The 19,766-nt window shown below is 40.5% G+C and overlaps 1 protein-coding gene across 9 annotated transcripts in view; it reads left to right on the forward strand.

The window, feature by feature from the left end:
* Positions 1–19,766, forward strand: part of ccdc178 (coiled-coil domain containing 178) — a 365,844-nt gene that overhangs the window by 90,503 nt on the left and 255,575 nt on the right. For all 9 annotated transcript variants that reach the window (XM_072259449.1, XM_072259707.1, XM_072259587.1 and 6 more), the window contains 2 exons: positions 3,654–3,716; positions 4,528–4,689. In XM_072259449.1, coding sequence (XP_072115550.1) covers positions 3,654–3,716; positions 4,528–4,689 — 225 coding nt within the window. The remainder of the gene's footprint in view (positions 1–3,653; positions 3,717–4,527; positions 4,690–19,766) is intronic.

Genomic DNA, 19,766 nt, shown 5'->3' on the forward strand with positions numbered 1-19,766 from the left:
CAGAGTGGAGGGCTATGGCATTATCAGTGGACCGGTTTGAGCGGTAGACAAACTGGAAAGGGTCCAATATAGCTGGAAGGTGAGATTTAATACGATCCATTACGAGCTGCTCAAAGCACTTTGCTAATTCTGGACCCATTCTCAGCGCACTAGTCATGTGCTAATAGACAATGAGAGAGAAAAAAAAAATTGCTATAACCTTACTTAGAACCTTCGCTTGTGCTTGCCCAAGCCTGTTCTTGTTGAAGCCTATTGAGCCAAAGCCTCCCACTGTTATACCGGCCCACTTCAACAATGGCCACTCTGCTTACACCTCCCCTCTTTTTATTGGCTCAAATAAAACTCACTCCTGAGCTGTAGCTGTGTCTGCCCCATGTCATTTAGCAATGACTACTGTTTCTGTGTTCTACAAAAATGGGAAAAAATGTATACCGTACTGTGCAAAAGTATTGGCATATATAAAAAAATTTCGGAAAGGGAAGATGCTTTCAAAAACAATGAAATGAAAAGTTTCTAAATATCAAAAAAATTGTGATAGTAGTAAATAGTAAAAAACCAAATCAAATCTATATTTAGTGCTTGCTTTAGTGTCTCCTGGTAATCCCAGACAGCCTCAATGATGTTGAGATCAGAGCTCTGTGGAGGCCACACCATCTATTACAGAACTCCTTATTCTTCTTTTCACTAAAGATAGTTTTTTTTTACAACTTTGGCCATCATTGTGCTGCAGCAGAATGAAGTTGGGACCGATCAGGTGTCTCCCTGATGTTATTGCGTGATGGACGAGAATTTGCTTGTACTTCTCAGCATTGAGGATTCCATTAATTCTGATCAGATCACCAACTCCATGTGCAGAATTACAGCCCCAAACCTGCAGGGAACCTCTGTCGTGCTTCACTGTTAGCTGCAGACACTCATCCATGTAGTGCTCTGTCGCTCTTCTACGGTTGAACCAAAAATGTCATGATTTAGCTTGTTGGTTCAGAACACTTGCTGCCATTGTTCAGCACCCAGTCCTTGTGTTTTTGTGCATAGGTGTGTCTCTTGGCTTAGTTTCCATTTAGAGGAATGACTTCTGGCAGCAACTCTTCCATGAAGACCACCTCTGACAAGACTTCCCCAGATTGTAGAGGGGTGTACTTAGGTTCCAGTGGTTTCTGTGAATTCAGAGCTGGACTCCGTCTGATTTGGAAGGGACATCAGCTTGATGTATCTTTCGTCTTTTGTCAAGGCCGGGCACTGCACTTCTAGTCTTCAACCTTGCCTGTTTCTTTGTGCTTCTTCAGAAGAGCTTGTACAACTCCTGTCTGCTGCAAAGTTTCTGCTTGGGAGAGGCCTTGCGTTGCAAGATGACCACCTTGATCTTTGTTGCTATACTTACTCTTGCCATGGTGTAAGAATTGAAGATTTGAAGGTAATCTATCACAGCTGCCAAGCACTCATCTTTCAGTCTGATTCTTTCTACATACATTTTCGTTTCAGTTAATCAGTTTAGTTCATTCAACTCATTAGGTCATTGACCATTAGCACCTGTTTGCTGTCTTTGTTTAATCATGCACTTGGCTATATGCCCGCAGAGCGATCAGGTTTCTATTCTATTACTTAATATCTTACTGTCTTTAATGAAACACAAAAATTCTCTCAAGCACTTAATTTTTTTGGAAAATGATTGTTTGGAAATCTAAAATTTGCTCTTTTCTACTGACACACAAATGCAGAAGACAAAAAATAAATATCAAAAACAAAATGTATATAAAAATCTAGGTTGCTTAAGGCTTTTGCACTGTACTCTAAATAAATATTTTGGTTATTTGGTTGTATTGATTAAGTGGTGAAATGTGTATAAGCTGCTGTTTGTATGTCTGGCTTGGAATTTGCTATTTGTCTGAAGGCAGACATCCCACCTCTCCTGGAAGTTCCGGGAGTCTCCCGCATATTAATAGTGGCTCCCTGATGCCTGCAAATTATATACAATATCACGGAAATCAATTTTTTTGAGAGTGAGTGAGTGAGAGAGAAAGAGAGAGAGCGAGAGAGAGAAAGCAAGAGAGAGCGCGAGAGTGACCATGAGAGAGAGAGAGAGAGAGAGAGAGAGAGAGCACACCATGGCAGAGTGTTCCAAAAAAAGAAAATATAAAACGTACACACAAGGAATTCTGCAGATGCTGGAAATTCAAGGAACACGCATCAAAGTTGCCGGTGAATGCAGCAGGCCAGGCAGCATCTCTAGGAAGAGGTGCAGTCGACGTTTCAGGCCGAGGCCCTTCGTCAGGACTAACTGAAGGAAGAGCTAGTAAGAGATTTGAAAGTGGGAGGGGGAGGGGGAGATCCAAAATGATAGGAGAAGTCAGGACGGGGCCTTATATGTGACTTCATTGAACTTGTAATGTTTAGTCTCCATATCCTTAGCTTTTCATATTGGTTTCCATTACTTTCTGATTCCACTGCACTAAGACATTTCTTCTGTAAACATAAAACATTTTCACCTGCTTTCCACTTCTTCCACTAAGACCTCGACACCTCCTTTTTAGTCTAGAAAGCACAGCAGTGCCTCCACTTCCTGAGGACACTGAGGTGAGCAAGACTTCCTACTCCTATTCTACTCTCATTCTACTGGAACACCTTTGAGAGGGTCCTGACCAGTTATATTGCCATCTGGTATGTGAATTACAAGGCATCTGACTACAAGACCCTGCAACAGACTGTGAACACTGCTGAGAGAATCATCGGGGTCTCTTTCCGCAACATCCACCCATCCAGGATATATACCAATAAGTACTGCATTTGTAGAGCCCTCTACATTGTCAAGTGCCCCTCCCATCTGTCCCATAATTTCTTTGACCTCCTACTGTCAAGATGAAGGTACCATATATAAGAATAAGAACTGTTAGAGTGGGTAACAGTTTCTTCCTCCTGGCTGTGAGACTTTTGAACGCCCTGCTATCTCCCAGTACACATTATTATGACAGTGCCAATGGTATATTTAACTATATGTTGTACAGTGATGCACTTTATGTCAACTTGTATATGTATAGTTAATATGTATGTGCTGTATGTGATAGATGTACTGTGATTCCTTGATTGAGGCAGCTTGATCCTAGAGGGATGTTGTTTCATTTAACTGTATACATCTTTGTCGTGTACATATGCATACAGTTGAATGACAATGAACTTAAACTTGTAATGACTTTTTCGTAGGCTACAATACAAAACCTCTTGTGCAGACTTGCTTTTACTCGTGTAACAGACAATCTGTTGGAGGAACACAGCAGGGCATGCAGCATCCAAGGAGGGGAGAAGAATTTTTGATGTTTCGGATTGATACCCTTCATCAGAATGCTGACTTTTGCTTTAACTAGTGCTCGTTAACTTTAAATGAGTCAGCCACATAATTTTGGAACCATTGAGCTATTCTTATTTTTTATGAATTATCATCAGCTGAACTTTGTGTATCAGACAGGCATCTTCATTAAAGTGATAATCCACAACACAACTAGGCACATGCACACAGTATTAATGCATTATGTTTTGGTATTCAGCTCCAAAAAATAGTGTGCAGTAACTGCAAAAATATTAGTATGCAGGTACTGGAATTCTTTTCAATTAGAGTGAGTTTACGATCCCAATTTTATTCTGCTTTGTTTATCATGTAGAATCAGATAATAAAGGTGAAGAAAAAGATCAGAGATGAAATGATGCGGCGAACAAAACTTCAGGTAAGCAGCTGAGGTATCTAGTTTTCTTTTTAATTAGTTGCTTGAGTTCAAAGATGACTTAATTTCCTGCTGTTATTATGCATAATGAAGCTAATCTGGGAATTATAGACTCTTCTACAAATGGGGCAGAAGTGTCTCCTGAAGCATGTGGTTGTGTATTTTGTGGTGGTGTACTCCTATCACTTATAAGAGGCAGGTGCATGGATTTAGGGTTCAGAATTTTGTTCTATTTGCACTATTTCAGTTTTGGGTAGACAGAGTGATATTATGGTTGACCGCACCAAAATCAGATATCTCGCATGGCTGCAAAAATAAAAACCTGCATTGAGGTGCAATGAATACAAAATCATTGAATGATCAGATAGTCCATAAATGAGTTACTTTACTTCATTCCAGTTACCAGTCTCAATTTGCTTCATAATGAGTGTGATGCCGTGTTGGAATATAGTCTTGCTTGCAGGTGCTGCATCATTTTCTGTATAAGATTAACAAAAATCTGTAGTTTATATGTTCCCTATCCCTACAGATATTAAAAAAAAATAACTGTCTGATTTTTCTTTTAAAGAGTTTTAGTCTGGACTGTAGTTAAGTTAAAATCAGCTTAAGTCTGCTTCCCAGAGTTACGCATTTTTATTAAATTCCAATATCATTAAATAGTTGCTGGAACTATTAAATTATGTTAGTAGTTTTTTTCCTGATGTACTGTTGAGGTCAGTTCTGATACCCTATTAATAACTAGGGATCTTCTTTAAAAAAGATACTTATTCAGCTCTAAATATAACAACTACATGATCTTGTTTTCTAAATACAGGCCGAAGTTAAACGGGATGCTGCAGAACTAACTCAGTTTAAGGAAAACACTAAAATGAAGAAGAAAAAAGCCTTAAATAAGGTTGCACAAGTTGAGGAGGCTGTTGTAAAAACTGAAACAGAATTTAAGGAACTGGAAGCTATATACAAGAATCACTATGAAGTAAGTCTCTTAGAAAATTGTAGTTATGATCATTTGACACTTTGAGCTGCCAAACATTCTTTTGAATGTATTGTAAAGAAACATTTAAATTTTATAAAAAACAATTTAGGATTAATTGGTGGAGTTCACAAGTAATTTCACATAACTTATTTTGTCAAAGTAAAGTATATTGCTGAAATGTAATCCAAGTTTCAAGCATCAAAAACACTTTAAAGTGATCATCCTGGATGCAGCAGTAAATTATCTAGGGGTGATCTGTCAAGCAGAATTCAATTTGCTATTTAGTTTTTGAGACTGAAAATATCGTGACAGAATGTTTATAGGTAATACTGCAGTAATAATATACTGAACTAAAGATCCCAATATTCATAACACATGCCTGATTTTAAAACAGTTGTTTGTCAGTGAACGATGTCAATAGCCCTGCAGTGTGGCAAGATCAACAAAAATTGTGGCACTGTTTATATCATTAGTCACTTTGAATCTTTAAAGGTGTGGTAAAAATCATATATCATTATGCAGTCTCGTACATTTTGCAATTTTAGAAGTGACATATTGTCCATTTGCAGCTGAGAGTAATTGTAGTATTAAAAATAAAATCCACAAATATTGTAAACAGGATGTCATCTTAGTGCTCAGTTGAAAGGTGCAGATTACTACCTGAGCAATATTTATTGCTCGTTAACCACAGATGTATTAATTATTTCTACTATTGAATTTAGCTAAACAAAATTAACAGTATTATGCAGCAAATTCTGAAATATGTAGGTCTTACCTTTTGAACTATTTTGGATAATAGAAATTTGCATCAGAATCAAACACTGAAAAGAAATTGTTCGTGCTGGATATTCATGTAGAAACATTATGCAAAGATTCAAGAAGTTAATGGAAGAAAATATATGCTTTGTTCTCTTCACTAATGAATGACATGTATGCAGGAGTTTAGCTCCAACATTGCATATGACTGTATGTAAAATCTGGAGCTAATTCTTTCCAGCATGCAGGTAACGGCCAGCTCCACTCAACACTTGTAGACTCAACAATGGTGCAGCAAGTCCTGACTGGCATTTGAACTTCCTTTGCAATGGTGTTTCTTGGCTTTGGTAATGCCTTTAATATCAAAGACAGAATCAGAGTCAATTTTATTATCACTGACATACATTGTGAAATTTGTTGTTTTGTGGCAATAGTACAGTGCAAAATATAAAAAATTACTACAAGTTCCAATTAAAAATAAGTGCAAAATGGGAATAGTGAACTATTGTTCACGGGTTCATAGACTGTTCAGAATTCTGATGGTGGCAGAGAAGAAGCTGTTCATAAAACATTGAATATTGTCCACCAGGCTCCTGAACCTCCTCCCTGTTGGTATTAATGAGAAGTGGGAATGCCCCGGATGGTGAAGGTCCTTAACGGTGGATGTATTCTTCATTAGGCACCATTTCTGGAAGTTGTTCCCAATAGATTGATTGGTGCTCAATGGATAGATTAGTGGAATCTTTCTTGTTGGAGATGGTCATTGCCTGGCATTTGTCTGGCATGAATATTGATTACATTTTCTTGTGTATGAGTTTTATGGTGTCTTGCAGCATGCAACACACACAAAATGCTTGAGAAACTCAGCAGTTCAGGCGGCATCAGTAGAGAGGAATAAACATAACTTATTCCTCTCAGCCAAGACCCTTCATCGTATTTTCTTGCAGCATGCAACTCCTTTTCGTAAAGTGCTGCAAATTGCATTACATACTGTGCAATCATCAGAGAACATCCCCACTTTTGACCATGAGATGGAAGAAAGGTCATTGTTGAAGTAGATTGGGGTGATTTAAGATCGTTTAATTGTCATTCAACCATTCGTGAATACAGCCAAATGAAACAGTATTACTCTGGGGCCAAGGTGCAAAACTCAGTACCGACAGCCATACACTGTACAAGGCATATATAGCACATATAAATCAGCAAACACATACAAGATATCAGTAAAATATAGTTACACAAAAAATATATAGTCCAGGAATCTCTGAATGTTGCAGCAGTGTGCAGTCGAGCACAATACATCTTGTCTTCTGTCAAGTGAACAATGAGGTGGCAGCACCAACTGCAGCTTAGACATCACGCCACACCGCTCCTGGCATTCTGGAGGAGTGCACTGACTCCAACACCTCTTTCCTGGGCAGCTGTAAACAGACAACACCGCAGCTTGAGGTCTAAACTTCGCTTCAACCGAGGTTCCCCACCATCTGCCAGTAAATCAGTGAATCAAACTTACAGCATTCCACATTAACAATGTCCAACAGGGTCTTGTGATCACAAGAAAAGCAACTAAGATGATCACTTGTTGTTAGACTGCACTCCGCCTTTGCGCACCGACTACTGCATCGTCTCCCTTACACAGACAGCAGCATGATCCAGACCAAGCCCAGCTCCTTCAGTTTCTCTGCCAACGAACAACTCACTGATGGGCCGAATGCTGTTCTGAGTGAAGTGATATAACAGAGCTGATTGATTATGAACCATACCTTGTGCAGGGTGTAAATCTAATGTTTGTGGCCCTTGACTTCAATCTTACCTTGACTACTTGATATCACACTGGGTCAAATGTTGACCTCATGTCGAGTTCAATCTCACCTCAGCTTCCATATTAAAATATAGAAGTTGGAATGGGCCATTTGGCCCTTTACCCTTGTTGCTTCATTTAATAAGATCATGGCTGAGCTTTTACCTCAGAAACACTTTACTAATTTCTTTTCCATGGTTTACTTACTTAGTGAAATGAACTCTACTGCTGTCTTGAGTAGAAGACAACTGAGATTCGCTACTTAGTCTTTTAATTCTGTCCTAAATGGTGGATTTCTTACTAATACTATGACCCTGCATTCTGAACATTCCAACCCAGGTAAAGAAAAAACATTACAGCAATGTACAGACTCTTTGGCCATGATATTCTGCCAACCGTTTAATCTATTCTAGGATCTATCTAACACTTCCTTCCATTTTTCTTTCATCCATGTATCTATCTAAGAGTTTCTTAAATGTCCCTAATGTATTTGCCTCTACCACCACCCCTGGCAGTGAATTCCATGCATTCACACTATCTCTGTAAAAATCTTACCTTTTACATCCCCCTACACTTTCCTCTAATCACATTAAAATTATGCCCCTCAGCTTAGCCATTTCCACCCTGGGAATAAATTGTTGGCTGTTCACTCGATCTATGCCTCTTATCATCATCCCTGCATTTACCCAAAAGGACCTTGTAATTTTTTTGTAAGTTTCTATATGTCAGCTCTCATCCCACACCATCCCATAAATCAATTTGCCCAACCTCTGTTGCACTTTATCTGTCCCGTATATGTTGTTAGGGAATTATCATAATATCATTACCAAAGAGAATACTGAAAGGATTCAGCCCATCAGTCAGCATTTGTGGAAAGGGAAACCAATTAAAATGTTTTGTAAATAAACCTTCCTCAATAATACTGTAGGTTTAATCACACCATAGCCCTATTTTGCCTTTAGTATTCCAGCACAATTTTTGATTGATTGAGAAAAATTGTAGTTAATGATCAACATCATTGGGGTGCCATGGTTGTGTGCAGTTAGCGCAATGCTAGTACAGTTTGGGGTGTTGGAGTTTGGAGTTCAATTTTGATGTTCTCCGTGAGGAGTTTGTATGTTCTTCATGTGACCATGTGGGTTTCTTCCAGGTGTTCCAGTTCCCTCCCACAATCTAAAGATATACTGGTTAGTAGGTTAATTGGTCATTGCAATCCTGTGATTAGGCTAGGGTTAAGTGGTGGGTTGCTGTTTGGTGTGGCTTGTTGGGCCAGAAGGGCCCGTTCTGCACTGCATCTCTAAATAAATAAATAAAATATCTCAAATCTGGCAAAGATCCCTGCTTTCTACACTTATAGAATCCTGAACTGACTAAAATAGGCACTTTGAGGAAAGGGAAAGCCATTGCCATTGCTGTCTCTGCAGAGTACTTCAATTTCACTGTAAGGATAGGAGAACCAGTGTTAATTTCCTTTCTCAGACCAACATCTCCAGCATTAAGATCCTCGTTACTCTTAGTTGGTTCCATAGGCCAGGTCATGTCTGCAAGCCCAACACCAAACTCCCAAAACAAGCTTTGTATTCTGAGCCCTGTTAGATTAAGAGGGGATGCAATTGAAGAATGTGCTCAGACACTCATTGATAAAATGCAACATGCCCACTGATTCCTGGAAATCTCAGGCTACTAACTTAAAGTGAAGACGGAGCATTTAACATGGTACTGAAGTCCTCAAGTCCATACACAGGATCACATAGAAACCTAGTATAAATCATGAAGAAATAAATCATCTTGGCCACCATTTTTATCAGTCTGTTGCAGATGAAAACTCTGCATTCATTCTGGAACAAAATACAAGTAACAATTAGCAGGACATTTTGAGTCACTCTGAGCAAATTTTTGTCAGAAGTCATTCTGTGATTCCACCACATTTGCCCCATCTGGCAGCATGTAATAGTACCATTTGCTGCAGTTCTTCTTTTGGAGAATTGCAAAGAAACTTGAGCCATGTTGCCACGGGGATTCCATTTATTTAGTATTTTTGGGACAATTAGCCATTCCAGTCCAACATGTAATTGGTCTCAGAAGTCCACATGATAAGTGCTTAACTACCTCCTTACTCTCACCTCTGCACTGCATTGATATTTGTATCTAAGCCTTCCCTGCTGAACAATAACTAATGATATTGGTCCTTATCCTCACAAGTTCCTATTAAGACTCTCAAACCTTACCTCCTGTAGATCCCCAGTGAATAATTCCATTTCTTCCCCTTGTGGCCCCTAATTAAGAGTGCCTCAGCAATTCAGTTTATCTCTAATGAATAATGCCAAGGTTTTCCATTCACCACACTTCACAATCAAGAACTCTGGTCATTTCCTTTGGAACTCTGACCCCTGATGGGTTTTCACTTCCAACTCAATAATGGGCATAGAACTAATTGATCCGATGCTCAATTTCTTGAGCCTGAACTTGGAAGAAGTGGTCTCAGCTTCAGATATAGCCATAATTTCATGCATTGGGACAAACAAAATGGAGCATCGGTTCTGTGTGATTTTTAAGGATCAAGTCAAAGCTTTGTGTTCCTGCCATGTTTCATTTTGAACAATTAAACAGTTCACAGGAAGTGGAGGCTTCACAAACATCCTGTGCAAAATGTTGGCAGAGCCTCTTGTGCGATTGCAACTATGTTCAGCGAGAAGTTCCAAGTTGATGGTCCAGCATGATCTTGTCCTTAGGTTTCCATCATCAAAGAAGGCAAGCGTCAGTCAATTGGATTAATTTCATGTGATATCAAGAAATGACTTGATAGAAATTGAAGCTACAGACCAGATACCATGCCAGCTGAAGGATTGGTTATAGGCTGGGTGGTCTGTGACACGTGACACTCCTGGCAACCATAAAACACTTCTGCAGTGTATAAGGCACAAGTCAAGAGTTTGTTTGAATACTCTCTTTTTGCTTGTTAATGTTCAGCTCCAACAATACTTGACAAGTTGACCTGCACAGCTACATACACATCCTAAAAAATAAAAGAAATAATATTTTTATGTTGTAGAAATATTTAGTGATGGAAAGCACCAAAAATTGTGTGCAAAATTATTGCATAAATAAAACTAGCTCAACCAAAGTGTAACTATAAAGTTGCTTAATAAAGCCAGCATATGATTAGTTTTGTCATGGTCCGGTCAGTTGATTACTCATTTACCTTTAATTTCCTTTTCTCTGTGTTCCACTGGGCTCCTTGATTAGGGCACTTGATCCTCATTTGAACAGGCAGCATAAAACTCTGGTTTACATCTACTCGCGGCTGGTTTGTCACCGTAGCCAGAGCGGCTATGCTCATCCCGGAGCCACCGAGAATCGCGGACTCTAAGTTGCTTCGGTGCCTGTGGCTGCATAGTGAGTTCAGTCATTTTCATGTCCAGCTGAGCTGCCAGCCGTTTTGCCACTACTCCGAGTTAAGATGCAAATTCCGTCATTTTCGCATTTGGCTGAAATTTGCTGGCTGATTTTCACCACTCCAAGCCGCCAAGAATAAGGGATCGTCTTCTAAGCCACCAAGAATAAGGGACAGTCTTCCGAGCCGCCAAGAATAAGAGACTGTCTTCCGAGCCGCCAAGAATAAGGGACCGTCTTCATGAGCCTCTCCGTGTCTAGATGCTGGCATTTATAGCGAGAGGATTTGAGTACAGGAGCAGGGAGGTACTACTGCAGTTGTACAAGGCCTTGGTGAGACCACATCTGGAGTATTGTGTGCAGTTTTGGTCCCCTAATCTGAGGAAAGACATCCTTGCCATAGAGGGAGTACAAAGAAGGTTCACCAGATTGATTCCTGGGATGACAGGACTTTCATATGAAGAAAGACTGGATGAACTGGGCTTGTACTCGTTGGAATTTAGAAGATTGAGGGGGGATCTGATTGAAACGTATAAAATCCTAAAGGGATTGGACAGGCTAGATGCAGGAAGATTGTTCCCGATGTTGGGGAAGTCCAGAACAAGGGGTCACAGTTTGAGGATAAAGGGGAAGCCTTTTAGGACTGAGATTAGGAAAAACTTCTTCACTCAGAGAGTGGTGAATCTGTGGAATTCTCTGCCACAGGAAGCAGTTGAGGCCAGTACATTGGCTATATTTAAGAGGGAGTTAGATATGGCCCTTGTGGCTACGGGGATCAGGGGGTATGGAGGGAAGGCTGGGGCGGGGTTCTGAGTTGGATGATCAGCCATGATCATAATGAATGGCGGTGCAGGCTCGAAGGGCCGAATAGCCTACTCCTGCACCTATTTTCTATGTTTCTATGTTTCTAGATACAAATGGACTGTCATTATTTGGTTTCTGTAGTCTCGTTTCCTGCTAAGGAGGTCCGGCTGTTTGCCACTATTCTGAGTTGGGAATTCTGTCTCTTTGTTTCCAGCTAAGTGATTGCCAGCCATTTGCCGCTTCATGAGCTACTCCATGTCAAGATTCGTGTTGTCAGTTGTTGGTTGGTTTAGTCGACTTGTTCCCAGCTGAGTAGGTCCAGCCGTTTGCGACTACTCCGAGTTGGGAATTCTGTCTCTTCGTGTCTAGCTGAGGATTGCTGGCTGTTTAAAGAGCCACTGGAGGTGAACCCAAGTGCAGGACACAGGCACGGACACTTGACACGGAGACAGATTTGGACATGACTTGGACTTGGAACTTGGAACTGGATTTGACTTGGACTCGGAGCCTGGAACTGGACTGAACTTGGTTTCGGAACCTGGACTTGGAACACAGAGCCTGGAACTGGAACACGGAGCCTGGAACTGGAACACGGAGCTGACAACACCAAACCAAGACAGACAATTCATATCTTGGCTTGGAGGAGCGGCAAATGGCCAGCAATCCTGAGTTAGACATGAAGAGACAGAATTCCCAACTTGGAGTAGCGGCAAATGGCCGGACCTACTCAGCTGAGAATGAAACGACTAAACCAACCAACGACTGACAATACGAATCTTGACACGGGATAGCTCATGAAGCAGCAAATGGCTGGCAATCACTTAGCTGGAAGCGAAGAGACAGAATTCCCAACTCAGAGTAATGGCAAACGGCCGGATCTACTCAGCTGGAAGCGAGACGACAGAAACCAAACAATGACAGTCCATTCATTTCTAGACACAGAGGAGCTCATGAAGACGGTCCCTTATTCTTGGCAGCTAGGAGTGGCGACAATCGGCCAGCAAATCTCAGCCGAACATGAAAATGACAGAATTTGCATCTTAACTCGGAGTAGCAGCAAAACGGCTGGCATCTCGGCTGGACATGAAAATGACTGAACTCACTAAGCAGCCACAGGCACCAAAGCAACTTAGAGTCCATGATTCTCGGCTGCCGCGGGACGAGCATAGCCACACTGGCTATGTTGACGAACCAGCAGCGAGTAGATGTAAGCCAGAGTTCTATGCTGCCGGTTTGAATGAGGATCAGGTGCCCTAATCAAGGAGCCTAGTGGAACATGGAGAAAAGAAAATTAAGGAGAAATGAGTAATCAACAGACCGGTCTGTGACATAGTTACTTTTACAGATGCAGAATCTTTCTCCTCATCGATCTGCTTTCAAATGTTTTCTGAAGAAAATGTCACTGATTATATTTTACTTACAAGTGCAACACTCTTTTAGGTGTTCAAAGCTAATGCTTCGATCAATGAATGAAGAACTTGTTGTCTTTTAGTCAGCCTGTGTTGAATAAAATTATGCAGCCTGATCGTTAACCATTGGAGGAGAAAAATGTTTGGAAATAGAGCAAGTGTATGTAACTATCAGGGTGGACACTGTTTGAATATGTCCTACTAGTTGAGCTGATCCTGTTGTACTATCAAGCGTTGTGAATATGCAGATCAGGTTGTTGGCTCTCTTATTTTCTGACTCATTTCTGCAGAATTGCCTCGTTCTGTGCTATAACAATTCAGAATCAGAATCAAGTTTAATATCACCAGCATATGTCATGAAATTTGTCTATTTAGTGGCAGCAGTACAATGCAATACATGATAATATAGAAAAAAAAAGTAGGTCAATTACAGTAAGTATATGTATGTATATTAAATATTTAAATTAAAGTGCAAAGCAGAAATAATATAAAAATGAGGTAGCATTTCTGGGTTCAATGTCCATTTGGGAATTGGATTGCAGAGGGGAAGAAGCTGTTCCTGATGCTTCCACTGTTCCGCAGTTCCGTAAACAATAAGGAACAATTGAGTGTGAGAGGGCATTAATAAGATGATAAAATGCTGCAATAAAGAAAAGAGGGGATTAGAAATACAGATGGGTGGCAAAGATATAAAGACTAAATGGAGAAAAATGGGGAAATATTTTAACAGAGGAAAGAAAATAAAGCAATTTAGAGGAAGGAAGAGTGACACTTTTTTTCCAGACTTACTACTATCGGATGCTTTGTCAGGACTAAGTATCAAATCAATTGAGCAACAAATGAAAGTATAAATTTTGGAAGAATTATTTGGTAAAATTCCACTTGCAGGATGATGTACTATTTTACTACCTGTGGGCATCTGTTGTGAATTTAGTTTGCAATGATAGAATGTCAACCTGAATTGTTAATCCAATGTCACTTTCCATCGATGCTTCCTGCTTCCTGGGTGTCTCTGACAATTTTGTTTCTATTTCAGATTTCCAGCACTGTTAATTATTATACCTCAGATGTGCTCAATTTGTTTTTGGCCATATTTAGCATCAAAGGACAATTAGCTTTTCTGAAATCATTATTAGTGACCAGCTTAAATTATATACAGACTTTAATATATATTGCAATGTAATAATCATTATGTAATGCCATGTGCATTATGCATGCATTTATATAAGCTTTACATCATTAACAGATTGACTTTCTTATCAACTCATTTTTTTCTTTTTATGAAATCTGCCAATGTTGATTAAAAGCAAAGGAATTTAATTACTCCTTTCAGGACCTCTAGTCATCTGGATTTATTCTCAACAAAACATGAAATAAATTGTATTTGCTGTAAATCTGAAATGTAAACAGAAAATACTGAAAATATTCAGAAGGTTAAGCAACATTTGTGAAAAGAGAATCAATCAACACTTTCAGTCTTAAACCTTTCATCAGATTGAGTGTTTACATCTTTTTCTGTTTTTAGTATTAAATAAGTTCTTTTGAAATATAGCCTGATACTATACTGAACATAGGAAATTAGATTTTCACTTTATAAGTAGTAATAAAATAAATGACAAGATCATGGATTACTTAAGGTTACCCATCAACCAGATTGCAGGAACACCTTGAATTTAAACACAAAATTGGCTATCCTGCACAAAATCTATAGTTCATACACAAGAATATTTTATCCTGTTTTTCCTTGAAAGTACTCTGAAATATTTTAGACCAGAAGACATAGGAGCAGAATTAGGCCATCTGGCCCGTCGAGAACAGATGGAAGCCTCGGTTAACATTTTAATAGAAAAGTTACATTATCACCATTTGGGCACTTGCTTTAATGTCTGACCTGAACAGCAGAATTCCCTCAATACCATTCAACATCAGATTATGTATTGAAGCTGCTTGATAAGGACTTGAGCTAACAACCTTCTGATTCGGAGGCAAGTGCAAAAACATGCAGGTACATTTGAAATCTGCACAGCAAGACTTTGAAGATCAGTGAGACATCAACATTGAATTAGTGGTACAACAGAATGTACCAGTGATTTGGAGTCTTTCAGTCACTAATTTTGTTAGGAAATTAATGACTGACAAGCTTTCAATTGGAGGTACTGTTGTCCATTTTGATTTGGTGACAGATGTAGAAGAGCATGCAAGGACTAACGCCAGGCGTAACTGAAGGTGATATTATGAAACCAGAATTCTGGACTTATGTGCTGTTGAACAGCAGAAGAAAAGTTCCATAGACTAAGCTGTGTGAATTTTTATAACCAATACAATTTCCACCAAGTGCAACTTCCCCTCAAAGTGCTGACTTGAATAGATATGCTTTCGTCATTTGTAATTCTTAAACGGTGATAAGTGGAGATGTATTGTCCAGAGAGACATAGGTCTTCCTCCACCTGAACCTCCGAAAATTAACACCTCAGTGCAGCAACTAATTAGGGGAACAAAGAGGTTGTTGTTCACTGCAAGAAGATTTGAATGCAAGGTGTAATATTAATCGCTTATCCTGTTTGTTTAGAAATCCCATCAGCTCAGCATCTGGTTTGCCAGAGCTCTGTTCCTTACACTTTCTTTAAACACACATAGACCCCTCTCCCACACCCCTTTTAAACTCACTTGGTCCCCTGTTTAGCACTCCCTTTCAACTTGCATGGTTCACTGGAAAACCTCTTAAATCATATACAGTATAACATTTATGATTGGTAAATTAAAATTGTGTTAGTGTAGTTATAGAAATAACACATAACAGTCTGGAAAATCTTTCTCTCCAGACCACCAAAGTCCAAGATCATTAAGAAGTGTTAATGCATATGGTATTTCCTAGAATATGAAGCACACGTGTTGTTTTCTTAACTAAGAAAGATATACTTAATTTAATCAGTGTATGACAAAGGTTTATAGATTAACTATTGTTAATTGAATAAAGATTAATCAGACTAGGAAAAATACTCAAACATAGGGGAAATGCCGAAGAAGGAGGAGGAGGTCGTCTTCTTCTTCTTCTTCCTCTTCCGTTTCCTCTTCCTCTTCCTCCTCTTCTTCTTCCTCTTCTTCTTCCTCTTCCTCTTCCTCTTCCTCTTCCTCTTCCTCTTCCTCTTCTTCCCCCTCCCCCTCCTCCTCCCCCTCCTCCTCCCCCTCCCCCTCCTCCCTCATTCAGGGCTGGTCAGGTCCTGACCTAACTTGAGCTTTTACCTTTGCAAGCACATCTGACATCATAAAGTTGAAATGTCTCCCTCATGTTGATCTTGAGGAGATGCACACATGTGATTAGTGAAAGTATCTTTGGTGAGACCAGCTGCATTTACTTACCGAAGGCCTACCATGGAAGACACCTGAATATCCTGAAGTTCAAAAGAAAAATGCCTATATTTCAAAGATAATTAAGATGAGTATATATTAAACTTCATGGGAGCAGAAAGGGAATGCATGACAGCATAGAGCTCTTCTGAGGAGGCACTCTAGAATCATTCTTAAGAGATGTAAGTTCTCATCATTGACACATAGAATAAGAAATATAGAAGCCTTTATTTTTTGGTAGAGAACAGGATGGTACAGTTTAGTTTTTCAGTGGGGATGCATCCATCGTGGAGTTCATGAGTAAAATGTTATAAATTAAATCTGCATTCAGAAGTGTTGGATTAATAGTATTGTTGTTGTTGTTTGTCCATCGTACGTCGATGAGGACCTCGACACCATTATTGATGGTGTCGAGACTAGCGCGTGACTTGGATTTAAGTGAGGGAGAGTTGGGCAGCGTCAGCCTCACTCTCTCTTCCCAATTCCCATCTGGATCCAGTGGCAAGACAGAGTCTAGACGGCTGGAGATGGGACTAGGCGCAGTGGATGACCAGGACGTCTTCTGTGTCTTGTCCTGCTCTACACGTTCCACGACGCTTGCAGAGACCACCTTCTTGACCGTTGGACCTTCCATTAGTCTTGTCCGCTCAATCCGCCGGAGTCTGTCTTCACATACTGGGATAGACAACTCCCTATCTCACCGAGGATTAATAGTACAGTAAAACTATTATTGATAGTTGGGTGGTTTTGATTCCTACTTATTTAGATTTCTTGCAGCAAGCAAACACTTAGGAAAGAATCAGGAGGACTAAAAGTTGGCATGAGGTTGCTCTAGCAGACAAGGTCTAAGAGAATTCTAAGGGTTTCTACTGATACGCTAAGAGCAAAAGGATTACAAGGGGCAAAATTAGTCCTCTAGAAAATCAGGATGGTAATCCATATGTGGAGCCAAAAGAGATGAGGGGGATATGAATGGATTTTTTACATCTGTATTTAATCGGGAGACGGCACAGAATCTATAGAAGTGAGCAAAACAGCAGCAAGTTAATGGGCCCAATACAGATTAGAGAGAAGTTGTTTGCTGTCTTGAGGAAAGTTAGTGTGGATATATCTGCAGTACCTGACAAGATTTTCCCTTGAACCTTGTGGGAGGCAAGTGTAGAAATTGCAGGGGCCCGAGCAGGAATATTCAAATCATCCTTAGTAACAGATAAATTACTGGAGGATTGGAGGACAGCTAATGTTGTTCTGCTGTTTAAGAAAGGATTTGAGAATAAACCAGGAAATTATAGAATCAGAATCAGAATCCTTTATTATCGCCAAGTATATGGACACATACAGGGAATTTAATGCCAATTTCCCTGAGCTCTCGCTGTACAGAATCAAAAAGCAAACAAAACAATAGTGCAAATAATCATGAACAGGTGGACTTGGTTTATAATAGACTAAGATTCAAGTGTTCATAAGACTGATGGCATACGGAAAGAAACAGTTCTTGTACCTATTTGTCCTGGCATACAGTGATCTTAAGCGCCTACCAGAAGGAAGGAGTTGGAACAGGTGATGTCCAGGGTGTAATAGGTCTACAAGAATGCTGCTTGCTCGCTTTCTGACTCCAGATGCATATAAGCCCTGGATCGAGGGCAGCTTCACACCAATAATCCTTTCCGCAGCCCTGACGGTTCATTGGAGTCTATTCTTGTCTTGTTTGGTAGCTGATCCAAACCAGACAGTGATGGATGAACAGAGAACAGACTGGATTATTCCTGAATAGAATTGAATCAGCAGCTCCTGAGGCAGGTTGTACTTCCTGAGTTGACATAGGAAATACAACCTCTGCTGAGCCTTTTTGATAAGAGTGTCCGCGTTGGGTGTCCACTTCAGGCCCTGGGAGATTGTGACACACAGAAACCTGAAGGTCTCCACAGCAGACACAATACTGTTGAGTGTAGTGAGTGGGGGGAGTACTGGGGGGCTCCTCCTGAAGTTCACTGTCATCTCCACAGTCTTGAACGTATTTAGCTCCAGATTGTTCTGACCACACCAGAGGGCCAGCCGTTCCACCACCCGTCTGTATGCAAACTCATCACCGTTTCGGATAAGACCAATGACAGTTGTGTCGTCTGCAAACTTCAGGAGTTTAACAGATGGATCCCGTGAACATAGAACATAGAATAGTACAGCACATTACAGGCCCTTCGGCCCACAATGTTGTGCCGACCCTCAAACCCTGCCTCCCATATAAGCCCCCACCTAAATTCCTCCATATACCTGTCTAGTAATCTCTTAAACTTCACTAGTGTATCTGCCTCCACCACTGACTCAGGCAGTGCATTCCACGCACCAACCACTCTGAGTAAAAAACCTTCCTCTAATATCCCCCTTGAACTTCCCACCCCTTACCTTAAAGCCATGTCCTCTTGTATTGAGCAGTGGTGCCCTGGGGAAGAGGCGCTGGCTATCCACTCTATCTATTCCTCTTATTATCTTGTACACCTCTATCATGTCTCCTCTCATCCTCCTTCTCTCCAAAGAGTAAAGCCCTAGCTCCCTTAATCTCTGATCATAATGCATACTCTCTAAACCAGGTAACATCCTGGTAAATCTCCTCTGTACCCTTTCCAATGCTTCCACATTGTTCCTATAGTGAGGTGACCAGAACTGGACACAGTACTCCAAGTGTGGCCTAACCAGAGTTTTATAGAGCTGCATCATTACATCACGACTCTTAAACTCTATCCCTCGACTTATGAAAGCTAACACCCCATAAGCTTTCTTAACTACCCTATCTCCCTGTGAGGCAACTGTCAGGGGTCTGTGGACATGTACCCCTAGATCCCTCTGCTCCTCCACACTACCAAGTATCCTGCCATTTACTTTGTACTCTGCCTTGGAGTTTGTCCTTCCAAAGTGTACCACCTCGCACTTCTCCGGATTGAACTCCATCTGCCACTTCTCAGCCCACTTCTGCATCCTATCAATATCTCTCTGCAATCTTTGACAATCCTCTACACTACCTACAACACCACCAACCTTTGTGTCGTCTGCAAACTTGCCAACCCACCCTTCTAACCCCAGATCCAGGTCATTAATAAAAATCACAAAAAGTATAGGTCCCAGAACAGATCCTTGTGGGACACCACTAGTCACAATCCTCCAATCTGAATGTACTCCCTCCACCTTCGGCAGGCAAGCCAATTCTGAATCCACCTGGCCAAACTTCCCTGGATCCCATGCCTTCTGACTTTCTGAATAAGCCTACCGTGTGGAGCATTGTCAAATGCCTTACTAAAATCCATATAGATCACATCCACTGCACTATCCTCATCTATATGCCTGGTCACCACCTCAAAGAACTCTATCAGGCTTGTTAGACGCAATCTGCCCTTCACAAAGCCATGCTGACTGTCCCTGATCAGACCATGATTCTCTAAATGCCCATAGATCCTATCTTTAAGAATCTTTTCCAACAGCTTTCCCACCACAGACGTAAGGCTCACTGGTCTATCATTACCTGGACTATCCCTACTACCTTTTTTGAACAAGGGAACAACATTCGCCTCCCT

Source organism: Mobula birostris, chromosome 1, assembly GCF_030028105.1.
Source record: "Mobula birostris isolate sMobBir1 chromosome 1, sMobBir1.hap1, whole genome shotgun sequence".
Taxonomy (NCBI): Eukaryota; Metazoa; Chordata; class Chondrichthyes; order Myliobatiformes; family Myliobatidae; genus Mobula; species Mobula birostris.